The 26860-nt window shown below is 41.5% G+C and overlaps 1 protein-coding gene across 2 annotated transcripts in view; it reads right to left on the minus strand.

The window, feature by feature from the left end:
* Positions 1–26860, minus strand: part of LOC143961100 (potassium channel subfamily T member 2-like) — a 439371-nt gene that overhangs the window by 22266 nt on the left and 390245 nt on the right. For both annotated transcript variants that reach the window (XM_077470267.1, XM_077470268.1), the window contains exons 19-26: positions 25912–26128; positions 25723–25828; positions 22393–22565; positions 19908–19979; positions 13454–13588; positions 10221–10332; positions 10003–10104; positions 6582–6665 (exon numbers count right to left, since the gene is read on the minus strand). In XM_077470267.1, the coding sequence (XP_077326393.1) occupies positions 6582–6665; positions 10003–10104; positions 10221–10332; positions 13454–13588; positions 19908–19979; positions 22393–22565; positions 25723–25828; positions 25912–26128 (1001 nt within the window). The remainder of the gene's footprint in view (positions 1–6581; positions 6666–10002; positions 10105–10220; positions 10333–13453; positions 13589–19907; positions 19980–22392; positions 22566–25722; positions 25829–25911; positions 26129–26860) is intronic.

Consider the following 26860-nt stretch of genomic DNA (forward strand, 5'->3'; position numbering starts at 1 on the left):
TTGACTCCTTGTGCTCCCCCTTCCTCTCCTGATTTTTCCTTCATGCCCACTGCCAGTAAATGCTGCAGTCTGCCCCTCTGTTGGGAAACACAACGTGTCTTAAGGTCAGACATTTCTGGATTGTTCCATGGGGGCTGTCTCTGAAGAAGGGTGATGTGTGCCATTCAGGCACAAAGCGTACCTATTGGAAGTCAAAATGTTTTAAATGTGCTTAATTACCTCGGTTTCAACCAGAACATCAAAGAGACCAGATATGTGCTATGATGCTGACCTAGGTCCAGGGCTCGAAGGGCAGGAAGCGCCGTTTATTGGCTTTTCCTCTATTTGTACTGACAAGGAGTGGATAGAGGAGAGAAGATCAGCGGCTCAGGGTGGGGGTCTGCACTAATAATCAGCGCATTGATTATCAGTGCAGACCCATCAAGGATGCCCAGTAGAACCCACTAGGGATGCCAAGCCGTGCCCACCAGGGATGCAAATCAGTGTGCAACAAGGATGGCAATCAGGGCCCATTAGGGATGCTAATCAGTGTCCACCAGCGATGCCTGTCAGTGCCTCCTCATCAGTGCTGCCTATCAGTGCCCATCAGTGCCCATCATTGCCCATCAGTGCTATCTATCAGTTCCCATCAGTGCCACCTATAGGTGCCCATAAGTGTGGCCTATCAGTGCCCATAAGTGCCACCTATGAGTGCCCATCAGTGCCACCTATTAGTGCCCATCATTGATGCCTATCGGTGCGCATCAGTGCTGCCTATCAGTGCCACCTATCAGAGCCCATCAGTGCTGCATATTAGTGCCTCCTATCATTTCCTATCAGTGCTGCATATTATTGCCTCATCATCAGTGCCCATCAGTGCCACCTCGTCAGCGTCGCCTCATCAGTGCTGCCTCATCAGTGCCAGTTAGTGCAGCCTCACCCAGTGGTCATCAAATATGACTGAAAGAAAGCTCTATTTGTGGGGAAAAATATATATAAAAATGTAATTTGTGTATAGTGTTGTATAATCGCACAATTGTCATTTAAAATATGACAGAGCTGAAAGCTGAAAATTGGCCTGGGCAGGAAGGGAGTGAAAGTGCCCTGTATTGAAGTGGTTAATATTATCAAAGCTTTTATAGGCTAGCTAGCTAATTATAGGAACAGATGAGATAATGCATATTTATAATTTTAAATAGGGGGAAGTCAAAACCACCCCCTATTTATTTCACCCTCCCTCTCCTAGGCAGATTGTTGATGTACAGGGTTACACTAGTTGCAACTAAAAAAACATTTAATGTTTATTTTTTTAATAAATAAATAACCACATATTTTTTTTTTTTTATCTACTTCAAATTAATCTGCATCAGGCTTCACATTGACTTCTGGCCTGAGAATCTTGTATCTAATTATAAAGCTCATTTGAATATGTCTAAGTGATGCTTCGTGATTGCTCGTGGGAGAAGAGAAGACAGTATTTGCCCAGGGCTTTGTGTTATCTCCCAGTAATATGTCTCAGTCAGCTGGTGCCATAGACTAAAGAGACTAAAGGAAGAGCACAGAAACAGCCCCCGCTGTACAGCGCCTCTGCCCACCAGTCATGCCAATAAACACAATAATCAAATAAGATAAAAACTGCCAGCCAAATATCCTCCATTCAAGAGTTGAAGTGAGCTTTCCGACTCTGCCAAGATGATCGGCTGCGGTGGAATTTTGTAGATCGCTTATAATCATTTGAACAAATATCTGCATAAATTGATTGAAATTCCAGTTGATTAAGTGATTGCTTTTTAATAGATTGAATATATTTATAACTGATAGGTCATATGTTTCTGATTAATATTTTTAGTTGATTGCAAAATGCAAAACATTACTGTATATGTTGCATCATTCGATAATAGATCACTTGTTTGCGATTGTTAAATCAATCATGGTTATGCTACCTTTGCCCACCTTTATGTTGTTTTTATCTACAGTGCCTTGCAAAAGTATTCATCCCCCCGGCATAATTTGTGTTTTGTTGCCTCACAACCTGGAATTAACATGGATTGTTTGAGGATTTGCATCAATTACTTTACAGAACATGCCCACAACTTTGAAGATTTTTTTTTTTCTTCTTGTGAAGCAAACAACAAATAGGACAAAATAATAGAAAAAGTCAATGTGCAAAACTATTCACCCCCCCCCCCCCCCTAAAGTCAATACTTTGTGGAGCCACCTTTTGCGGCTATCACAGCTCTAAGTCGCTTTGGAGAAGTCTCTATGAGCTTGTTACATCTTACCACTGGGATTTTTGCCCATTCCTCCTTGCGAAACTGCTCCAGCTCCTTCAAGTTGGATGGTTTGCGCTTGTGAACAGCAATCTTTAAGTCTGACCACAGATTTTCTATTGGATTGAGGTCTGACTAGGCCCTTCCAACACATTCACATGTTTCCCCTTACACCACTCAAGTATTGCTTTAGCAGTGTGTTTGGGGTCATTGTCCTGCTGGAAGGTGAACCTCCTTCCTAGCCTCAAATCACGCACAGAGTGGTATAGATTTTGCCCAAGAATATCCCTGTATTTAGCACCATCCATTTTTCCCTCAACTCTGACCAGTTTCCAGTCTTGACTGCTGAAAAACATCCCCACAGCATGATGCCGCCACCACTGTGGGGATGGTGTTCTTTGGGTGATGTGTTGGGTTTGCGCCAGACATGGCATTTTCTTTGATGGACAAAAAGTTAAATTTTATTCTCATCAGACCAGAGCACCTTCCTCTATACATTTTGGGAGTCTCCCACATGCCTTTTCGCAAACTCAAAACATGCCATTTTGTTTTTTTTTGCTGAAAGTGATGGCTTTCTTCTGGCCAATCTGTCATAAAGCCCAACTCTATGGAGCGTACGACTTATTGTCGTCCTATGTACAGATACTCCAGTCTCTGCTGTGGAACTCTGCAGCTCCTCCGGGGTTAACTTAGGTCTCTGTACTGCCTCTCTGATTAATGCCCTCCTTTCCCTATCTATGAGTTTTGGCGTGCGGCCGTCTCTTGGCAGTTTTGCTGTTGTGCCATGTTCTTTCCATTTGGTTATGATAGATTTGATGGTGCTCCTAGGGATCATCAAAGATTTGGATATTTTTTTTTATAACCTAACCCTGACTTGTACTTCTCAACAACATTGTCCCTTACTTGTTTGGAGAGTTCCTTCATCTTCATGGCCGTGTTCGGTTAGTGGTGCCTCTTGCTTAGGTGTTGCAGGCTATGGGGCCTTCCAAAAAGGTGTGTATATGTAATGACAGATCATGTGACATGTATGCCCTGTACACACGGTCGGAAATAGATGGATTATGCTGTCGGAAAAGCCGATCGTGTGTGGGCTCTATCAGACTTTTTCTGTCAGAAATCCCGACGGAAAAAGTTTGAGAGCTGAATCTAAAATTTTCCGACAACAAAATCCGATCTGACTTTTTCCGATGGTTTGTAGAGAATTCCGACGGACAAAGTGCCACGCATGCTCATATTAAATTACGAGACCAAAGCTATTGGCTACTAGCCTCTACGTATTCCCGTCGTACGCAACAAACATCACCTCATTCCGAACGATTGGATTTTCCGACAACTTTGTCCGACTGTGTGTATACATCACAAGTTTTGGCCAAAATCCGTCTGAAAAAATCCGATGGATTTTGTGTTCGGAATGTCCGACCGTGTGTACAGGGCATTAGATTGCACACAGGTGGGCATCATTTCACTAATTATGTGACTTCTAAGGGTAATTGGTTGCACCAAAGCTTTTTATGGGCTTCATAACATGCGCACATGCCAATTATCCGTTTTCTATTTCTGAAAAATAGTTTTATGTATATATTTTTCTAATTTTACTTCACCAACTTAGACTATTATGTTCTGATCCATCACATATAATTCAGATTAAAAAAAAAACATTGAACCAAAGGCTGTAATGTAACGAAATAGGTAAAAAAGCCAAAGAGGGGTGAATACTTTTGCAAGGCACTGTATGTCAGTTACAGTGATTGACTGGCACAGAAAGAGAGGAGCAGGGGCACACAGTTGCTATGCAGTAAGAGTAAGCAGGAAGCAGAGCATGAGTATATGATGAGAAAAAATGGTTGCCCAATGTAGATTTTCAAACTATACACACAAGGATTTTTTTTAAAACATTAAATCTGAAACTGAAGCTAAACAAATTCTAAATACAAGAGCCATGTGTATTCTTCCTTTAAACTTGGTGACCTTTAAATATTTTTTCAGATCCATGCAGTATCTGTATGGCTGTTCTCCCTTCATGTGTGCAGGATGACTGGTCTAGTCCCCTTCTGTAGTTTTAAGTGAATGAATTCAGGAGATACTCCAATCTTATCATAGATGGGAGTGTCCACTGACGTCATCGTGCTGGGCGGAGTCCGCACTGTTCATATGAGGAAACTGGCATTTGTCAGATCTGTATGATAAGCTGACTGATTTCCTATTCAATGTGAGTGTTTTAGTGCAAAATTTTCTTGCAAAATAAAAAATTGAAAATGTAGAACACTATGAGGTCGTATTCTATTGCTTTAGGAGCTTTTTATACAGATGTAAGCTTCTGACAGACTTCTCACGGGGAGAGGTGTGATATACTGCAAGTGCTTTACTGTACATGCTGTATTGACCTCCTGTGATTATAGGGGTCCACCTTACAAGGTGAGAGCACATCCGCTGGCACGTGGTGTACTCTCCCTTGCAAGATTTTGATTCATATGAGAGACACTTTTACTTATCTACTTCAGCCCCGGAAGCTTTTACCCCCTTAATGAGCAAGCCATTTTTTGTGAAAAACAGCACTGCATTACTTTAGCTGACAATTGCATGGTCCTGAGACTCTGTAACCAAATAAAATGTGTATCCTTTTCCCCCTACAATTAGAGCTTTCTTTTGGTGGTATTTGATCACCTCTGCGGTTTTTACTTTTTGCGCTATAAACAAAAAAGTCAATAAAAAAAAAAAAAAACAATATTTATTTTCTGCTATTAAATATGTCCAATAATTTTTTTTTTTTAATCGAATTTCTTCATCAGTTTAAGCCAATATGTATTCTGATACATATTTTTGTTAAGAAAAATCCCAATAAGTGTATATTGATTGGTTTGCGCAAAACTTATTGGGTCTACAAACTATGGGATAGATTTATGGCATTTTCATTCATTTATTTTTTACTAGTGATTAGTGATTTTTAGCCAGCGAGCCAAGCTTTCTCATCAGTGCCTGACTTCACAAATGCACTTCTAATCAAACATTTCCATTGACAACACTCCTAAAACCTTGTGGACAGCCTTCCCAGAAGAGTTGAAGCTTTTATAGCTGCAAAGGGTGGGCCACCTCAATATTGAACCTTACAGACTAAGACTGAGATGCCATTGAAATTCATGGGAACGTAAAGGCAGGCGTCCCAATACTTTTGGTAATATAGTGTATATCTATAAGCCTGTAAAAACCTCATAGTTTGCCTTTAGAGGACCACAATAACATTACAAAATATTAGGATTACATAATTTTTTTTAAAAACTTAATAAAATAACATATAAAAACAAAGACCTACCCAACACCTATTACTGTATGGTGCAAGAATTTATCTTCTATTTTTATTCCATACCTCCAGCACACCCCAGGAGTTCCCAAATTACTGTAAGTTGCCTTTTACATCCAAAATTATTAAGGAAGGCTCAGATAAAGTACAATATACTTTACTTATTTATGATGTTTCTTTGTATTTTCCTTAAGCGCATTACTGTTAATCTTACTTATCCTGGCTTTAATTTGAGATTATATAGGCTGAAAGCAAAAGTAATCCTTGTTTGTAAAGAAAGCATACCTGGGTCTATGTGTGTTGGGGAAATTAAAAGATTATGGTTCACAAGAAACCATCTTGCAATATTTAGCCACTGCCTGGCACAAAGTAATACAGAACCAAGTATTTTGTGCTACTCAGTAATTTCTATGAAATGTGTTAATGATGAAAACAAGAAAGATAGTAAAACAGATTCTTTGCAATGAGCAACAATAGACCCCACCCCAGAAACAAAGGACCCCCCCCCTCAGCAACAACGGATTCCCCACATAATAAATGACTTTCCCCCAGCAACAATGGACCCCCCACAACAAAGTACCACCCCAGCAACAATAGACTCCACCCCAGAAACAAAGGACCCCCCCCCCAGCAACAACGGATTCCCCACAAAATAAATTACTTCCCCAAGCAACAATGGACCCCCCACAATAAAGTATCACCCCAGCAACAACAGACCCTCCAGCAGTCAACAACAATAGACCTCTCCCTCAACAGTAGATCCCACCTAGCAACAATTGACCCCCCAGCAAGATAAGACCCCCCCCCCCCCACCAGCAACAGTAGATGTACCCAGCAACAGATCCCCACCAGTGACAATAGATACCCCAGCAGCCAGCAACAATAGACCTTCCAGCACCCCTTGCCAGTGCATACATTCAGTGCTGGAGGGGCCGGAACTGCGCTCCCACGCGTTCCCGCTGAAAAAAAGCCCCGAGCAGATGTATAACTGTTATAACATTAGAAGATTGGAGCAGATCAGAAAATAAACTTACAGCGCACAGGAATCCAGAACCCGGCATGGAATCCAGACCCAGTAACAGACGGGTGATGGAGATCATGTAATCCTTAACAAAGGACTGTGCCATACAGGGGAGAGAGGGAATGAGAGCAGGGTTATAGGAGGAAACTACAGGAAAATTCACAGGGTTACAGGGAAGAAATAGGGAGACAATTGGGTTGATTTACTAAAAGCAAATAGGCTCTGACTTTTACAAATTAATTTTACCTGAGCTTAATGAATGTGATGAAATTTCACAAAAAATGCCCAATCACGATTAAGGAGAGTAAAAAAGAATCTTCACTTTTGCTTGCATCTGGTTGGATGTTGGAAGTCAACAAAGCTTCACCTCAACTTAAGCTAAGATAAATTTACCTTGAAAAGTGAACAACCTATTTGTCTTTATTAAATCAACCTTACTGTATCATAGCTACCATTGGGGGTATAGCAGGGTCCTGAGAGAAGACAGCAAAGTAGGCAATCCATTGTTTGTGCACCATAAGACATACACACTTACTTGCCTCTAGATTCATGCTGCAGGGAGGACATACATAACAATATGCTAGAAATAAGATGGCAATGGTGGTGGAGATATATGGTAGTAATGAGTGATGATATATGTGGTGGTAATGAGAAAGAAATGGGAGTGGAGATATCTAAAGGTAATGAGAGTGCAGATATGTGATAGGAATGGGAGTAGAGATATGAAATGGTAATGAGAGTGGAGATATGTGATAGGAATTGGAGTAGAGATATGAAATGGTAATGAGAGTGGAGATATGTGATAGGAATGGGAGTAGAGATATGAAATGGTAATGAGAGTGGAGATATGTGATAGGAATGGGAGTAGAGATATGAAATGGTAATGAGAGTGGAGATATGTGATAGGAATGGGAGTAGAGATATGAAATGGCAATGAGAGTGGAGATATGTGATAGGAATGGGAGTAGAGATATGAAATGGCAATGAGAGTGGAGATATGTGATAGGAATGGGAGTATAGATATGAAATGGTAATGAGAGTGGACATGCCGTGTGTTCTGCATAGCTGGTGTTAGTATGAATTGGAATGGCAAGGGTTCTGCACAAGTGGAGAAATAACATGGTAATGAGAGTGGAGATATGTCATGGTAATGGGATTAGAGATATGTGTTAGCAATGGAAAGGTGATATGTGGTGGTAAGGAGGGTGGGGATCTGTGCCGGTAATGGAAGTGGAGATATGTGATGGTAATGGGAATAGAGATATGTGATGGTAATAGGGTTAGAGGTATGTGGTAGTAATGGGGGAGACGATATGTGGTGGTATTACGAGTGGAAATATGTGGTAGTATTATGAGTGGAGATATGTGGTGGTAACAGGAGTTGAAATATGTGGTGGTAATTGGGGAGGAAATCTATGTGGTATTGAGGGTGAATATATGTGGTGGTAATGGGGGAGGGGATATGTGATGGTAATATAAGTGTAGATACTGTATGTGGAAGCAATGGGGAAGGGGACAGGGAGATGTGTCATGTTAATGGGGGTGGAGAAAACTAAGGGATACTGCACATTGGGATATAGCACATTGATCTTTATTCACACAAGAGGAGGTAGTTTACATATGGAAGATGGATGGAACATTCTGTAATTTTCTGTTGCTAGTAATATGAGACTTCTTGCCAGCACTATTCAGAGAAAAAAAGAATGCAAAATCATGATTTTCCCCCCAAAAAATATAGGTACCCCATACATTCATCATATTTTTTCTTTCAACCAGCAAGTTGAAAGAAAAAAAAATGATGAGATTTCTCCAACCACATATTTGATGTAGATGAGGGAATTCTCCCACAGTGCTAATGTGTTCTGAAAGCAGGGAGCCTTCCCCACCATCAGAATACAATGATCAGTGCTGTCAGCTATAGCCGGTGGCACGGATTGATCAGGAGAAACCTGACAGGCCAGTTGTGGAGAACTGACCAAATTTCGATCCATGTATGGCTGGCTTTAATCTTGGGAGTTGCAGACTTTCTCCAAACAAGAGGGAAGTCTATTAGTTCAGAGGTCTCCATACTTTCTAAACAAAGGACCAGTTTATTGTCCTTGAGACTTTAAGGAGGCCAGACTGTGGCCCATGGGACTGGATATTTTTCTGGCATCAGAGTAAACATCGTCACATTTGGTATTAGGGGGAGGAATAGTGCCCTATTGTTGGTATCACTGAGAGGAATAGTGCCCCATTCTTGGTGTCAGTGGGAGAAATAGTGCCTCATTGTTGATGTCAGTTGGCAGAATAGTGTCCCATATCAATGGGAGAAATATGCCCCAATGGCCAGATAAACGCAAGAAAAGGGCCACAGTTTGGGAACCACTGTATTAGATTGTAAGTGCTCATAAGCACAGCCTTCCTAACCCTCCAGTATTCAATTATATTGTAACTGTACTGCCCCCTTTATATTGTAAAGCAGTAAACAAACTGTTGGCGCTATCTCAGAGCTGGATCATCCACAAAGCAGCCTAGGATATCCAGGAATCCTAGCAGGAGTGTTCCTGCAGTAAACCTAGAGGGTAGTCAAAACTGTGCACCTACCCATCATTTTTAGAAGGGAGGACTTGTAGGTAGTTGATGTCTCATAGGGAGAGGCCATAACATAAAGACAAGATAAACGGGGCAGATTTTCTGTGCCTAGTGCAAACCATGTCAATGTCCATCAAACAGATGGAGGAAACCAAAGTTTCTGTTGTGCATAAGGCTCCATTTTGTCTTAAATTGTCTCTGGACTTTCTGCACACAGAGGGGAGAGTTTTGGTGCCCAACCAGGAAGATGTTGCAGCTCCCTAAGGGCTCGATTACACAGGTGGCCAGGGGCCAATAAAAGCAGGTGGTTTAAGCCTTGGATTTACCTTCCCTCCGCAATGCCCACATAAAGAAGGGCATATAGCTACTCAGAGCTGTAGACATGCTATGTATGTATCAAAAATTAAACCTGATGTTGCATTCAATGAGAAGTACCACCACCAAGCACAACCCATTTAATTCCATGGGGCTTTGCCACATTTACCCTGCAACTGCGTGCAACAAACATGGTTGCGGCATGGTGGTTCAGCCTTTTTTTCGGGTTTAAAACAGACAGTGAGGAGGCAACATAATGCATTCTCATCGCTGTCATAATGCCTCCTCATCCACCAAGGATCACTTTTCCGAGGGGTGGCAAGGTGTCATGCACATAAGAATGAGCCCAAACAGCTTATCTGAAATCTAAGGGGCTCTAAAATTTTAGGCTACAAGGAACCCTGTAATTTTTTGACAGCCATGTGTTACAGAAAGTTTGATACAAAGTAGTAATAGACAAAGAGATATGTTATGTGGAGCAATTCATGTAATTGTAAGATGAGTATCTATGGAGTAACAGGAAAAGTCAGGGATAATCAGGGTACCTGGTATAGAAGCGTATCCAGCATGCTGACGCTGAAGACCTTTCCAGCAGCAAACGGCAGTCTGAACATGAAGACCAGATTAGATCCTCGCTCACGCTCCCTCTGCGAGAGGATAGAGCTTTGAGGGAGTGATTAGGAAGAGGAGCAGAAGACACAGGAAGGAGACAGACATCAAAGAGACAGTCAGAGATGAGGAAAGAGAGAGTCAAAGCATGTACCTTCTCCAGCTTAGACAGCACCACTGAGTATTTATCTTTGGCCTTGAACTGCATGAACCTCATATTTGCTGGATGTGTCAATTCTGTAATGATGTTTAATCCTGGAAAAAGCCTGAAAAAAGAAATAAAAACCGTATACTGAATTTATTGTACAGAGAGAGGAAATATTACTAATACAGCATATTCCCTATTACGTTAATTACCTGTAGAATGGATGGACTATTGATACTGTCCTTATTTACCTATTTATTTTTTAGCTGTAAAGGTTGTAGTGTATTTTAGAACCATACGAGTGTGCATAAAATTAAACCTATGAAGGTATGGAAATGAAGGTGTATGTATCTAAACCCGAAAACAAAAATGTAATATATTGCAGCTCATTAATCCTTAGATATGGTGGTTGCATTATTTTTTTCAGGCTTATTCCTTTTACTTTCACCTGATAATTCTTTGAATAACACACTTCCCCTCTTTGGGTGCCATGCTTACTCACTCCATTGTTTCTTTGGCTGGAGCCATGTTTTCCACCCAGGCTGCTCTCCTAATTCGTATTTAAAATATGTGGGATAGATACAGCATAGAGGTGAGTATGGATGTTTGTTTTTATTACAAAAACATACTTTAATTTAAAATATACAATAGGGAAGGGTTTAATAAACTATTATTTTCGCTTTTTATTTTTACGTCCCTCCACCTAAAAGATTTCAGATTGTTGTTTAACTGAAATAAATCTAAATACCGGTGCTCAAAAAACTACCTTTTTTTTGTGTATTGGGTGCGCTGCAATCCCAAGTGCCCCCTCACCTGAGGGAAAATATGTATAAACTGTGTTTGAGGATTGCGCCCCCTTTTGCTTTTATGCACAACACAAAACTTCTATAATACATGTAATATAATTATATCCCAAAGAGTTATTAATTATTACCAATCATTCCAGTGACTCACAACATATATTATTATGGGTGTGATCCTCCTGGCCGAGGACCACTCCAAGTGCTCAACAAAATCCCAAATAAAAAATAAAAAATAAAAAATAAAAAACATAATGATAAAATAAATAAAAAAACAATAAGTTAATCAAAGATGCCACAATTGTCCTCAAATGCAATGGTCCTTATTTATGTGCCAGGGCCCCCCCCCCCCCACTTATGTGGGTTCAGTCCTATCTCCAAATTGTGATATATTGTTATATCAAAACACAAGTCCTTCTGTGTCCATGTGCCTTATTTTCCACTGACCAAAACTATTCCTGCCACCACCTTATAAAACGGCCACTCACCACACTTTAACGTCACAATACGCCTTCGGTTCATTCAATGGATAACCACTCCTTAACTCACTTCCCCGTCAGCAATTCCTCGATTATTGTATGCTCATAAAAAAGGTATATGGAACCAACATAGTGTAAAACCGTTTCATCTTTAATTACAAAGTGTAAAAAAATACTGCGCTGTGAAAAGATGTGTTCTACCCAGCTGCCAACACTACTGAAGACTACACAGTAACATACAAAAATTAAAACAAAAAAGTGTGGCGCTTAGGTGGCAACAAACCACATGAACCAGTAAGGCACTAATTCAAGCAAAGAAAATTACATACACTTCAAAAAAAAAAAGAAATTATGTGTAAATTCCGTTGTATATTAAGAGATCTTACTCCCAGGTGGAAGAGTGCATGAACCTCATGCACACCAAAGGTTAAGGTAAATAAAATTAATTTAACATATACAGTCCATCAAGTGAACGTCTAACAGTCCTTGAAATGTGTAATATCAATCACAATTCCAAACTTGAGGTGACGTGAAAAAAGGTGAAATTCAACTTCTGATGTGTAGAATAATACCACCACCATCAAAGACCATGGAAGTAGAAAACTAGCATAGCGTGGTACCGTTTTAACATCCAATTTATTAAAAAATAATAATAAAATTACACTCACATTTGGTTCAATCGTAATAACAGCCAGAAAGTAGCGATGTCTGTAAGGGGGTCCACCCGACGCGTTTCAACTAAACAGTCGTCCTCTTTTCTACTTCCATGGTCTTTGATACCTGAGCCCCCTATTTTCGTGGGATGAGCACTATAGGAGGATCGCTACGGATGATTCCATGACCTGAAGACTTGCGGGAGATTACATACTAGATGTATGATTATCTGGTTTGCTAACCTACAGGCCCATATGACTCGAGAGGCGTAAGCCTTCCTCTGAGTCCACATCATTTGGTAAGCCTCCTCTCCCCTTCTTTATCACGGTGGTGGTGGTATTATTCTACACATCAGAAGTTGAATTTCACCTTTTTTCACGTCACCAAGTTTGGAATTGTGATTGATATTACACATTTCAAGGACTGTTAGACGTTCACTTGATGGACTGTATATGTTAAATTAATTTTATTTACCTTAACCTTTTGTGTGCATGAGGTTCATGCACTCTTCCACCTGGGAGTAAGATCTCTTAATATACAACGGAATTTACACATAATTTCTTTTTTTTTTTTAAGTGTATGTAATTTTCTTTGCTTGAATTAGTGCCTTACTGGTTCATGTGGTTTGTTGCCACCTAAGCTCCACACTTTTTTGTTTTAATCTTTAATTACAAAACTTAAAAAAACATACTGCACTCACATCCTGACGATGCAGAGGTTGCTGCGAAACGCATAGAGGCTGTGGGAACGAACAGAGGTGCAATAGAGGAGCCAGAGACAGGTTGGTTGAGGAGAGGGAGGAAAGAACCACCTGTGGAACATCATTGGCTTGCCCGATTCTACACCATTTACATATGGCTGGATAAGCTTAGTGTTGGCTAGAAGACACATTGAGATGTGAGTGCAAGATGTTTTTTTAAGTTTTGTAATTAAAGTTGAAACGGTTTTACACTATGTTAGTTCCATATACCTTTTTTGTGAGCGTACAATAATAAAAGGAATTGCTGATGGGAAAGTGAGTTAAGGAGTGGTTTTGTGTTATACATAAAAGCAATAGGGGGCGCAATCCTTAAACACAGTTTATATATGTTGTTTAACTGAGTTGTACAGTTTATAGGTCACATTAAAGGTGGAAAAAATTCTGAAATGATTTATCTTCGCCTCATTTTTTTACATCACAGAAACCTGATATTTTAACAGGGGTGTGTAGACTTTTTATATCCACTGTATATGCGTAAATTGAATGGTGCAACCATACTTGTCCTATCTGTTCAGGTTTCCTGTCTGAGTATAAATTAGGTTTTTATACCTGAAGAGGGTCTGTACATTGACGATGGTCCGTGCATCAGCCATATAATCCTCCTCTGCGATCATTGAGCTCTCTTCCCCGACCACCACCATGTGTGCAGCGTAGCTCACACCACACCGTAGCATGTCATCTAGACTGCAGAGAAAATGATACCATTAGTGGTCAGAGAACATACAAAAATATATATAACTGACCCCCTGTAGCACATTTTTTTTATTTAAAGGTATACAAATCTGCAAAAATAAAATGAAATCCTGATACAATCAAAATAGATGGAACTCTTCATTGATCATGCTAATATGTAAAGTCACTGTACACGTCACAAATTTTAATTACAGAACAGTTGTAATGATTTATTTCAATTTGTTTTTGTTGTCAGTGTGCCAATGCTGTAAGGATTTGGTATCTGCAGTGTCAAGATTGGGTGCATAGTATAGGAACCTTTTACTACTAAGAAGGTATTAAATGATAGCTAGCAGTTAGTCTCATTCAATTAGACTTGTTCTGTGATGTTGAAGATGTCTCGCAGATCCAGAATGCTATTTCGTTCCAAGAATTGAAGATGTGACCTGGATAAGCTGAAAAACATCTTTAGTATACAGAATGAATGCGCTACTAGCCTAGATAAATGAGAATCTGCAGAGACATATTGTGTGATACTCAACCTGGGGCCCAGGGAATAGAGCCTTGTGTTACTTATTGTTCAGACCTCAGGCTCTATCATTGTAGGAAGAATATTTGTTAAGGAGACCCGCTATTTAAAAGGTTTGATTTCATTTTTTTCACCTTTCTTATGTTTTCTCTGTTGTCCATTCACCTTTCTCTTTTTTCCCACTGGCCTGGTATAATAGTTCTTGCTGAGAGATATATCAAATACTAATAAAAAGTATAAACAGCGGGACCTTGGATTACGAGCATAATCCATTCCAGGAGAATGCTTGTAATCCAAAGCACTCCCATATCAAAGCGAGTTTTCCCATAGAAGTCAATGGAAACGAAGATAATTAGTTCCACATTGACTTCTATTGCATGCAATACCACGTGTGGCCAGAGGTGGGGGGGGGGCGCTGAAGAGATGCGGAAAAACTCAGAGACCGCTCGGATGCCTCGGAAACCCTCGGAAAGGCTCGGAAACACTCTGAAAGGGAGTATTTTTGAGTGTTTCCTAGTATTTATGAGCGGCTCTGAACTGCTCCGAGTGTCACCGGCGCCCCTGCACTTCTAGCCAGATACGGTACTGCACACAACAGAGGCTTGAATCAAACCGAGTCAGGCTTTTTTTTAAATAATAGCTCATATTGCGAAACTCTCGTTAACCACATTACTCGCAATCTGAGGTTCCACTGTAAATAGTAATTTAAAAACAGTAATAGTAATTTTTTTAGGGACCCATAGAGTGCATAAATGTGGGGGCATTGCCTTGTAATTTCATGATATAATTTCTCACAGGCAGTTTCATGGTATAATCTCTCACTGTCTTCTCAAGTCTGTAGTCTCAAACCACTCTTACAGCATGTTAGCAATCTGTAATAATTTCCTGCAGCCTGCTACCTGCCTCTGGCGATCCCCTATTGCATGTAAGCAGTCTCTGACTATCTTCTGTATCATGTCTGTAGTCTCTGATGATCTCCTGTATCATGTATGCAAAATATGGTCATCTCCTGTATTACATGTACAGTCTCTGACCACCTCCTGTATCATGTCTGCAGTCTCGGACCACCTCCTGTATCATGTCTGCAGTCTCTGGATATAGACTCTATAATGTATGCAGTCTCAAAAAAACTCCTGGATCAAGACTGCCGTCTCTGACTTTCCTGCTTCATATGTAGAGTCTCTAACCTTCTCCTGTATCAGGTCTGCAGTTTCTGACCATCTCCTGCATCATATCTACAGTTTCTGACTATTTCCTGTGTCATGCATACAGTCTCTAAACATCTGGTGTATCATGTCTACAGTCTCTGTTCTGCAATTCAGCTGTGCTACAGTGTTCATGGGCCAAATGCCAAGAGACATCAGCCGGTTAAAAAAAACACCAACATTCGAACCATGTGTATATAGGTCTGTCACATGAGCATGCTTGAAAACCAGCAGCCGACCGCCTCCTAATCAGCGCTCTCAGCCAATGGCAGAGAGTGCGATCAGATTGTTCTGACGGGGGGGGGGGGGCAGTCAGTGCAGCAGCGGAGTAAATCGCTGGACTAGCTTCACATAGTTAGTACAGTGGCTCTGAATGTTGGGTGACGACAGCTGGTTCAACAAAAGATAGCCCGCATTCAACTCATGTATATGGCAACCGGTCCAACAGAAGCCGGCTGTTCGCCTGGATTCTGTCAGACATGCATGCTGGAAAACCACCGGCCGACCGGCTCCTGACCAGCACTCTCAACCAATGGCCGGAGTGTTCTGGAGGGGCATCCAACTGTCAGAACATAACAGCTCATTGGGGGAGATCGCTGTACTAACATTGCATCTGACTGGAGCTGTCGGGGTTCTTTTTCCGATAGCGTGTACAAGGCTTTAGGTCATGCATCACCAACTGCCATCCACTGCCCAATGAATAAACAAACCTTATTATCCATTGAGGCACTGCCATTGGACAGTGGATTACAGTCGAGGAGGGTTTTCTCAGTAATACAGTGTGCTGTATGCTCATAGATAGGATTTTTACTTTTAAAAGTTTGAAATAATTGACAGCCTCAAATTGTATTTATATATATATATATATATATATATATATATATATATATATATATATATATATATATATATTCTGCAAACTTTTCAGAAGATTGAAACTGTAAATGAAGACAAATGCTTCTCAGAAAGGTCTTGATGAGTAATCCATGCTGTGAGCTATCAAACACTCTGACATGTGTCATAATATGGGAAGAGGACATTGTTCTTGATCTTACAAAATGTAACAGGTTTTTCTCCATATGTATTTCGTGCCCAAGCCATAATGTATAAGTGTTAGAGACATAACTAGGTAGCATTGTAGGCTTAAAGAAATATTCCAGTTTATGCCATGCTGTTTTCAAATAACGCAAAAGTGCAAAAACTTTGGAGTGTAGATGAGAAAATTTACCTGTTTTGCCTGCGTGGAATCAAAAGTAAGAATAATGCTAAATAAAAGCATCATAAGGTACCACAGCTTGCCCCCATAGAGAACTGCATTACTAATAGCCTGTCCAGTGCATCCACATGGAAATGCTCTAATCTGACCATCGGTGGAGGCAATAAATATTGTGGAAGGAATGTGGAAGGTAGGAGTGGGTACACACAGCCGTTCTCCATGTTTCAGGGAGGTTTTAGCAGCACTCCTCCAGGAATTGGATGTAAAAAGGTACACCGGGGGTTTTAATTTTGGCCAGGGGTTTTTATTTTGGCTTTTTTTAGCCTTACATTCAACTTTATCATTTAATCCCATTTGTGTCACGAATACATGTTTGCTGTTAACTAGCAAGAGTTTAAACTGCAGTGGGAAAATTCATTCAGGGCTCTTTGGGAAATGTGTGCAATGAAGCTTCTCCGTAAAGAGGAAGGACTTTTAGATGCATGCCATGTTTGAGAAGCATATGCTTAAATGAGTGCCCTACCAACCATGTTCTTAAAGTGTACCTGTGGGAACCAAATAGTAAATAAGACAGTGGTTTCATGTCACCCTCTCCTCTCCCTCTGTGCTTCCTTCTAAAGCACACCAAGTTCCTATAATCTTTAGGGTACATGGTTATACAAGTACTGACCAAGCTATTATGGACATAAGCACTGGCCAGTGCTTCACTGTTGGTCAGTGAGGTCCACCATCACACCAGTGTGCCAAAAGTGAGATGCAGAGCCCACAACCATAGTGGGCAGTGTTGCCAACCGTCAGTATTTTTACTGGCAGCCAGTAAAAAAACTGGCATTTTTCTCCTTCTCCTAAATGTCAGTAACAGGAAAAGGTTAGGCATAAAAAATATGACTGTGATACTCAAGTGCCTGCTACAGTGTATTCGTGCGACGCTGGCGGGCGGTAGGTCTGGCGGAGGCAGTGCCCAAGCCTGTCGTGTGATGTCATGGTGAAAGAGAGCTGAGCAGAGTGGCCAGAGCCTCGTGTGTGGGTCTGTGGGACCAGAGCAAAGCAAGCCGGGAGCAGGACTGTCAGTGTTGTTTGGACTGTAGTGGACTGAAGTGACCACCTGGCGTGAAGCCAGACGTGACTCAGGAGAGGACGTGCAATGTTGGTGAGGTGTCATCATCATCTGTGCTGCTACACCCTGTTGTCAGCATCCCTTTGAGAGTCAGTTTTATGTGTGTGTGCCGCCCATTCTAATTTCTTGCCCTCTTGAGCAGTGGCGGGCGCTCATTAGGGGTGCATGAACTCCACCCCCCTAATCTATGTGTCCCGCACCTAATCGCCACGCAGGGTGTCAGATGTTGGATTTCGAGGGTTTTAAAAAAAAACATTTTTAGAAGCACATGATTAGACCCAGAGGCTCTAATTGGCTTAAAAAAAAGGTGAGCTTAGGGCGCAAAGCACTGCGTCCTGAGCCCACCCTGTTGTGTGGCATTAGCGAATCAATACTTGCTAATGTCTTCCTGTTTCTCCTCCTGACCATTCAGGAGACCCCATTGGCCTGGAGTCCAAAGACCTAATTAGCCGGGAGGAGAAGCGACTGCCGGAACGGGGAGGAGAAGAAGGGGGGAAGCTGACGCCGTGACCAGCACGGAGTGAGTGCGGGGCTGAAGGGGGCCTGTCGGGCAAGAGGGCGAGCTGGGGGGTGGTCGCTCTTGTCAATGGTGTGCGGTGGCAGGCCCAAGCAACGGGGGGGGGCTAGTGTGATCAGGTCTGTCTGGTGCCGCCCCCCCCCCCCCCCCCGACCACTAGCCACCACTGCTCCTGAGGCCTGTCCCTGAGCTACTTACTATATCAAAAATAAAATAAGAAATATGTTTTTTGCATTAATATGTACCCTAAATCATACTGATAGTTGCATATTTGTAGCCTAAATACTATATTTTCTACTTAAAACTGTAATTTTTAAACTTTTGGAAATGCCAGTAAAAACTTGGCTGCGCCAGTAAATTTTAGTCTGGTAGGTTGGCAACAGTGGTAGCAGCTTAGTTAGTATTAGTATTTCAAAGCACCCATAGTTTTGGAGTTACCCGGACACTTACATTCTATAGCATTTAGAGTTACCTACTATATTATGTAAGTTCCAACTGGTGTCCTTTAAAGCATCCTTGCTGTTGAATGAGAACATCAACCCATGAGCTGTAATTTTCACTATGAGTGCTGTCATCTCCATGTTTATTAGTATTTATTTTGCCTCAAAGCTGATGGGCTTTTGTTCGTAGTTCTAAAGAAGATTTAGCATGTTATACATTCTTTATCACTTGTTATTTTGACTTATTGGACCTCATTAACACAGAGCTAAAACAGTAATGTCTCAGGTCAGTGGTCTGCTTCAGAAAAAGCTGTTTTTGATTATAAAACTAGGGAGTTGGGCATTAGGAAATTTCCTCGCCACAATTCTGGCATCAAAGGTGGACTCATATTCCAAGAGGAACTTTTATTCTCACAACCAACATGCAGCTGCCTTTGATGAAGATTCTCTTGCAATGTGCTAGGCTAGTCACTGTTCCTAGTAAGTGCATTCCGTTTTCAATTTTTTTTTTTTATAATAAAGCATTTTAAACTAGCTGTTTATATATTCTAAACCAGGGGTCTCCAATCTTTCTGGACTTTAGGGGGCCACACTGTGGTCAGTGGCCCCATCATTGGTATTAGTGGGAAGAATAGTGCCCCCATTGATTATATCAATGGGAGGAGTAATGCCCCATCGTTGGTGTTAGTGGGAGAAATAATGCTCCAACATTGGTGACAGTGAGGAATTGTGCCAGATAAAGGCAAGGCAAAGGACAGGATCTGGCCTGTAGGCCACAGTTTGGAGACCACTGTTCTAGACCCTTCATCTACACATTGTAGAACTGGGGTTGTGAGAATCAAAGATCCTCGCAAAACACTTCACTTTTGCTGCTGAAACTTTCAGAGGGAGATACCATGGCATCAGTGTTTTTGAAGACATTATCCACTCAGCCTTGTGAGATCTCGATTAGTACTGAGAATGTGAAACAGAGGGAGATCGGAGAAGGTTCAGGAACACACTGCTAATCTGATGAGCCAATATTTGGGAGGTTGTCATACAAGAGCATATAGACCTAATTTGTGTAGGCCTAACTTTTAAATGAGTGGGGTACAGTAGGTGCCAGGTTATTCTTGGTTGATTGACGCAATTGCTTATTACACTAAAATGTTAATGCAAAGCAAGATGGCAGAAGATAGGATGGAAAGCTCAGCTCTATTACCAATAGCATAGGATGAACTATGATGAATTTCCAACCCTAACATCTGTTGAACGCAATGGATTATACCTATTTTTTATCATGTATATAGTATTTTTTTAATACTTACTTGTCAATGGATCCCACCATGTAAAAGACCTGAGGAAACCAGCAGATGGCCTCAAGGAACTGTGTATCAGGTCTGAAAAAGAGTTATACAATTGTTACTTGATCGACCTACTTTAGCTGTATGAAACTTTTACCGTTGCACTAAATAACGCTGTGTATGAGGTATGAGATGACCTGTTTGGGCAATAACCTCCTATGGCACAAGCAGACCGTGCCAGTGAACTGTATGAACGCTTGTTTGACTGCCATTGTTTACACAGAGATAAGCCAGTGCTGATTCTGTTTCCTGCCTATTTTATAGGCATACATTTGCATACTTGGCAACCCGCGAAATTCATATTTACACTCATATTGAGCCATAAAAGAGCTCTTCTGAATGTCAGATTTTGGCGACACTGCATGAGGCCAAGGTTAAAAGAAAAGTATGTTTTTTTTCAGAATCATATTTACCTAGGTGGATGCAGCATTGGTTTGATGCTGTATCTATTCCCCACCTACCCCAAGACTGAGACCCCTTTCACACCACACCGCCCTTTGTGTCGGCAGTAAAACCCCCCGCTAGCGGCCGCGAAAGGGTTAAAACCGCCGGCAATACGCAGCAATAGCGGCGTTTTGCCGGCGGCATTACAGCGCTGCCCCATTGATTTCAATGGGGAGCAGCGGTGACGGAGCGGTAAACACACCACTCCTTCACCGCTCCAAAAAAGCTGCTGGCAGGACTTTTTTCTGACGTCCTGCCAGCGCACCGCTGTAGTGTGAAAGCCCTCGGGGCTTTCACACTACACACAATGGTGCAGCTTCTTTAGGGCGGATTGCAGGCGCTATTTCTAACGCTATAGCGCCTGCAAAACGCCCTGGTGTGAAAGGGGTGTGAGAGCCGAATGATCAAACACCGCTGATCACTAGGTTCTCGGGGCTCCCTGAGCACAGAGCTGGTGACTGCAAGTCATCGCTGTCTGCTCTGCCCCCCCCCCCCCCCACCACCATCACCTCCTCATTCACTGGAGCTGTGGAGGGGTGGGCAGATCCTGACTTCATTTTTGTAATCATGCCTCAGCCAGCTCTGTGACATCAGTCAACAGCAGGCTTCGGCCCGCTGTCTGCTGAAAACAGGGTTACAGGAGTGTAGAGTAAACTGTACTCCTGTGATCCACAGGAGAAGTACAGCCAAACAAGTAAAATTTCCTTTTGAAAAAAAAAGAAAAAAGTGCAAAGTTTAAATTCCCAAGGGTGCCTGTCTGTGTCATTTATTCTATCCTTGATTTACCCAGGACATTCAAAACCTAAGGAGTTTATCATTGTTAGGAAGAAATGACAATGGCCAGTAAGCCCCCTCTGCTTTGGTCCTCTAATATCAGCATGAATCACTTCTGCACTTCTGAAAAATTTTCCTGACACCAAGAGGTAAAAAGGGGTGAGGGGAGGGACCTCCAGCACACAGTCTGTGATTGACAGCCTCAGCTCTTTTCCTGTGAGTTGTGTGAAGGGGGTGTGTCCCTTCCCTCTAATCAGCTCTCAGAGCTCTCCTCAAAGAGCTCTGCAGAGTTTAACTTCAGCTCTCGCCTTCTTTGGATGCTTGTCACCATTACATCTTGGGGGACTCTTTCCCATGTCTGCACACATTTGCCCCTGTATACACATCAGCTGACCAAAACTACTCCTGATGAAGCTGTACGGCAAAACACGTTGAAAGTTCACATCCGGAACCGATGTGTTATGGCTACGATCTATTCTCGTTTGTTTATATTGTAAAGTTCTCATATATATTTACCTATGAACTATCATTAGATGTGATATGGTGTCAGATAAAGGCTATGCAGGTTTTGAGACATTAATGCTCTTTTTATTCCTCTTTTTTTTATATTTATACTCAAAATAAAAAATAGTTTTTTATTTATAACGTAAGTGTGGTCCATTATTGAGATTTACATGTAATTCAAATTCAAATAAACAAAACGAATTCCGAAAACAAACTAAATCAATTTAATTAAACACATTTTTGTAAATAACGAATCAAAATAAAACATGCAGCAAATCTAGTCACCCTTCTGAAAAGTGATCTGCGGTGGACTGTGTTTCAGAGGTGCTGGACAGACAGTGAGGAGGTGGTATGTTCCTTCCTCACCATCTATTTTAACCCTATAAATGTCATGCCACTGTGCCACAACCGCATGCATTACACACAGTTTCAGGATGGTTATGGCGAAACCTGATTTTCTTAAATGGGTCCTGTTCAGCAGTTGCATTGCCTGCTGAACAAAACAGGGAGTACATTTTTTGCCGCGGACGCAAAGCATCGCAGGCTGCAGAATGTGTAAAGCCCCATCCAGCTGTCTTTGCAGCTTAAGGGGGGGGGGGGGGGGTCAGTAAAAATGCAGTTCATCCACCTATGTTTACCTCCAGCCCCCTTCCTTTCCAGCCACAAGTGTAACTACATAGAATTAAATACAACAGCATGATATTTTAAATTGCCAGCTGGTTCTCACGGGTTTTCCAGGAGAAGTATAATAGGGCTTAGCTCCTTCTTGGCTCTGTAGTACGCTCGGAGAGGAACAATGAAGTTATATAATCCGTTTCCTGCTCGCTCTGCTGATACAATTACCAGGGCGTTCTTGAAGCCGTATGCCCGTGCATCTTCATAGGGGAAATGGTGGCAACTCTTCATAAAAAAAAAAAAGACATTGACATCACCTTAATACATCTACAAACACAGTGATGAATGCTTATATATATGAATATTGTATTAGAGCACAATATATGTAATAAGAGTTTAGAGTACTTTTAGTATTTATTTGAATTAATGAGCAGTGCAAGCGGTAAGGGAAATTAGTTCCTAAACTAGTAATGCTATTCAGAAAAAAAAAGTTCACTGAATGTAACATAAGATAAAACTGTGTGAAGAGTGAGTACATGCTATTGGTTATTCCAGTGTTCCAATATTTAAGGTACTTTAGAACAGTGTTTATAAACCAGGGCGCCACAAGCACAGGACCCAGCTTGCCCAGGATCAGCCTTATGAGTTGACATGGTTTGGGTGCTGACATGGATATTTACAGACTTTATATTTATAGGCAACTCCTATCCTCATATTGATTAGTGGTTCCAAATTAATAACTACTGCAGTAGGGAACAGACACAAAAGATACACTCCGGATCTTTCCAAATAACTGTTCTGCTTTATTATGACGCAATTGAAGGTTTCTATACACATGATTACGTAGGCATTACATTAATATTACAATTGTACTTTTATGGTAACAAGGGGCGTAACATAGGCAGGCTAATTCTAATAGGGACGCAAAAGAATGCAAACGTACTGAAAACATTATTAGTGCCGTGTGCACCGTGAGGGCATTGTGCAATAAATATAAAATAGAATACAATTATCTACAGAACTTACAAATTTCCTTTACAGGTGGACTGGCCATCAGCAGCATAACGGCCAATGATTCTCTAGGGTTAGAGCACAAGGCGTCATTCGTTACTATGGTGCTGGCCCCCACCACGGCAAAGCTTGACTCTGATCCAGGGCTGGTGGCATGCAGGGCTGCCACAGTATTCAGGAGAAAATGGAAGTCTTCCTCCTCAAGATCCCCTCCAACCTCCTGCCCTCTGTCATGCTGCTGGAGCTAAAAGATAGGGCTCTGATGCAAAGAGGGGACTGTGTGATTGGGGCGCTTTGCGATAAGGGGAACAGAGGGTTGGGGAGATCTGAGATGGGGGGCTTTGTGACTGGGGGACTTTGTGATAGGCAGACTTTGTAATTGGGGGGCTTTAATGTGAGGGGAGACTCGTGTATAGGGGCCTTTGATATACAGGGACCCTTTGATGTATAGGGGCAACTCGGATGTGATGAGGAGCTCTCATGTATAGGGGGGCCTCTGATGTATAGTGGGCCTCTAATGTAAAGCAGTGACTCTAAAGTGAAGGAGGGGCTCTAATGTTATGAAAGGGCCTCTAACATAATGGGGAACCTCTTATGTAATGGGAGGGGGGCTTCTCATGTGAAGGGATCTCTGATGTAATTTGGGGGGGTGCTGATGTAATGAGGGAACCTCTGATGTGAAGGAGTGTTCTAACGTGAAGGAGGAGGCTAATGGGATGAGGGAACCCCTGATGTGAAGAAGGGGCCGATGTGTTAAGGGAACCCCTGACGTGAAGGAGGGGGTCAATGGGATGAGGTTGTGAAGGAAGGGCCAATGTGATGAGGAAACCTCTAAAGTGAATGAACGGCAGATGCTATGAGGGAACCCCTGATCTGAAGGAGGAGCCAATGTGATAAGGGAACCCGTAATGTGAAGGAGGAGCCGATGTGATGAGGGAACCCCTGATGTGAAGGAGGGCTTCTGGTGTGAAGTTGATTTCATCAAGAGGGTTGTGTGCATTGTTCCAGGCTAAGTTTTCCCACTGAAAAGTAACATAAATGCTTTTTAAACCTTACACTGGGGTACCTCAAGATTGTTTTTTCTGTTAAAGGTGCCATGACTGAAAAAAAAAAGGTTGGGAAATGCTTCTTTAGAAGTGCTATGAAGTGATGTGCCTCCATATTGTTCGCCTGTTACTATAGTAGCACTACCAGGTTAGACTGAGAGAATATTAGATGGAACATGCTAAACCATTTTTTAAATACCTCAGAATACTACAGCCGATGTATCAAAAGGGTGTGGTACAGCCAAAAGTGTCTCTTGCATTGCACTGGCAAGAACTGGTATTGTTCTGGCTACTAAAAAGCAAGAAACAGATGTAGCGCCAGTGGGGCAGGTCCTGGGGCTAAGAGGAATTGAAAACTACAGTGTGTTGATGCTTTGCTCAGGATAGGGGGGTCCCTGAACTTTTACAAGATTTAAATAAGTCTTGCAGGCACCTTATTCTGATGCTCAGCCATATTGATAGCTTATAGCCAATTTAAAGTGCCTGAATGAACCTCTACCAATGAACAAGGTGTCTGTTGCGTGACTAATTCTTGGCACACTATGAAAAAAAACTATGACTTTGCCTTTGATGCTGCCATGTCCCCATAGCAATGCTTTTTGTTCTCTGAATTTTTTGATGTGATCGCAGGTACATAAACCACTACTAGATCCACTGTGGCAGCTCTGACCCTGGATCAAAAATGTTCCGACCATGTGTACAGGGCATAAGTCCTTCACAGTGGTGGTCAGAACATTACCCTTACAGACAGCTTATTGTGTCATGCTGCTAGATCTGCCAAGTAGTGTTGGCTCTGGAACTATGTTGATAGGAGGACAATCAGCCACAGCTCAAGGAACCTCTAATAATCTCTGGAGGACCCTTAGAGTTCCACAGAACCCTGGTTGAGAATGGTTGTAACAGAGGATTTCATACACACAAGTTTTTTTTTTTATGCTGTGTGTAGAATTTGTGTGTAAATTGATGTTATTAGTCATTAGATGTAGTGGAACTGGTGCACCTAAACCATTACCTGCATGTAATCATGCCTGCCATGATTAAGGTCTGGTGGCTAAAACACGTCAAATTTTTATGGCTGTTTTTCATCAGTAACAATTAAGTTTATATGTTTTAGCTGATTTCCATGGCACAAGCTTTTTCCCTTTTGTTAGATGTAGTGGGTCCTTGGTTTTCAATATGCATCAGAACCCATAGCTTCCCATTTGGAGGTAACATCCTTTGGATGTTCCTCAACTGCAAGAATGTGAGCAGTTGATATTGATCCTTAACTTATACATGATAATAAGCAAGAATACAACCATACTTTTAAAGAGCATATGTATAAGATGGGATGAAATACTTATACAGTAAATAAAATACATAATCCGAGTACATGCCTATATTACCTTATCAAGTCGCAGACAGCAGTATGGACTCTTTTGCTGGAGTAAGTGACATAAAGTAGGTGAGCTGCCAATGTAAGGTGTGTTGGAGGGATAGCCCTTTACCCAGCTGAAAGAGAAGAATTAGAGAATGAGACTTTCAGGCATTTATGAACATTCCATATTACCCTCTACACATTGTCACCAGCTTACTCATTGTATAAGCCCAGCTCTTCATCTGACTGACTGATCTCATCCTCAGACTGGTCACTCAAAAGGTCGAAGGATGTGCTGGTATCACCATCAATTAAGTCAGGCACAGGATCAATGCTGTGTTTTCTTTTATGAGTGGAGTCAGCCGGTGGGCTTAGCAAGTTGCCATCAACACTCTCTGGGCTTCTTGACCCCTGAAGATCGATGGCCACTGTGCCTATAGAAGAAAATAAGGAGACTGTATAAATGGGGAGCTTTCTGCATGTCTGCATGTCTGCATGTCTGCCGTGTGCTTTTCAAAAACCCCGTAAGCACTTTCTGTTGTAAGCCTTGAGGATGAATTACTGCACAGTGTCTGCAGCTACAGAAATCAGTAAGAGCTTGTTTTAAAGATTTTTTTACAGCTTCCAAATATTTGAATTCCCTAACCAAACCACGGTTCTACTTTAACCACTTAATGTCCAGGGCAATTTTACATTTTTTCGCACACCTGTTAAAATGTGCATTTTTTGCTAGAAAATTATTAAAAATGACGGCAGTTAAACTTCTTTCTGTCACACGATATTTGAGCAGCTGTTTATCAAACGTATTTTCTGAAAATAATACACTAAAATGATTTTTAGTGTGCACAAATCTATTTTTGATCAAATATAACAAATGGGGTTATGTCAGGTAAATAATATAGCAAACATTTCCTAAAGCTGAGCACGTCAATGAAATGGTGGAAAACTATAGCATCCAAAATTGTAAAAGTCTTTACTTATTATTTATTAACTGTGAATTATGGTCATGAAATGATTTCTCTCACTCCAAAATCTGTGGCAATACCACTAATTGCCTGTGCTCTTCTTATGTACACAATCTCGTGCAGATCTGCACAGAAACCAATCAGCTTCCAGGTTTTTTTTTTGTCAAACTTAATTGAACAAGCTGAAGTTAGAAGCTGATT

The sequence above is a fragment of the Lithobates pipiens genome, unplaced genomic scaffold (assembly GCF_037356315.1).
Source record: "Lithobates pipiens isolate NorthernLeopardFrog02 unplaced genomic scaffold, aLitPip1_a1.2 Scaffold_8, whole genome shotgun sequence".
Taxonomy (NCBI): domain Eukaryota; kingdom Metazoa; phylum Chordata; class Amphibia; order Anura; family Ranidae; genus Lithobates; species Lithobates pipiens.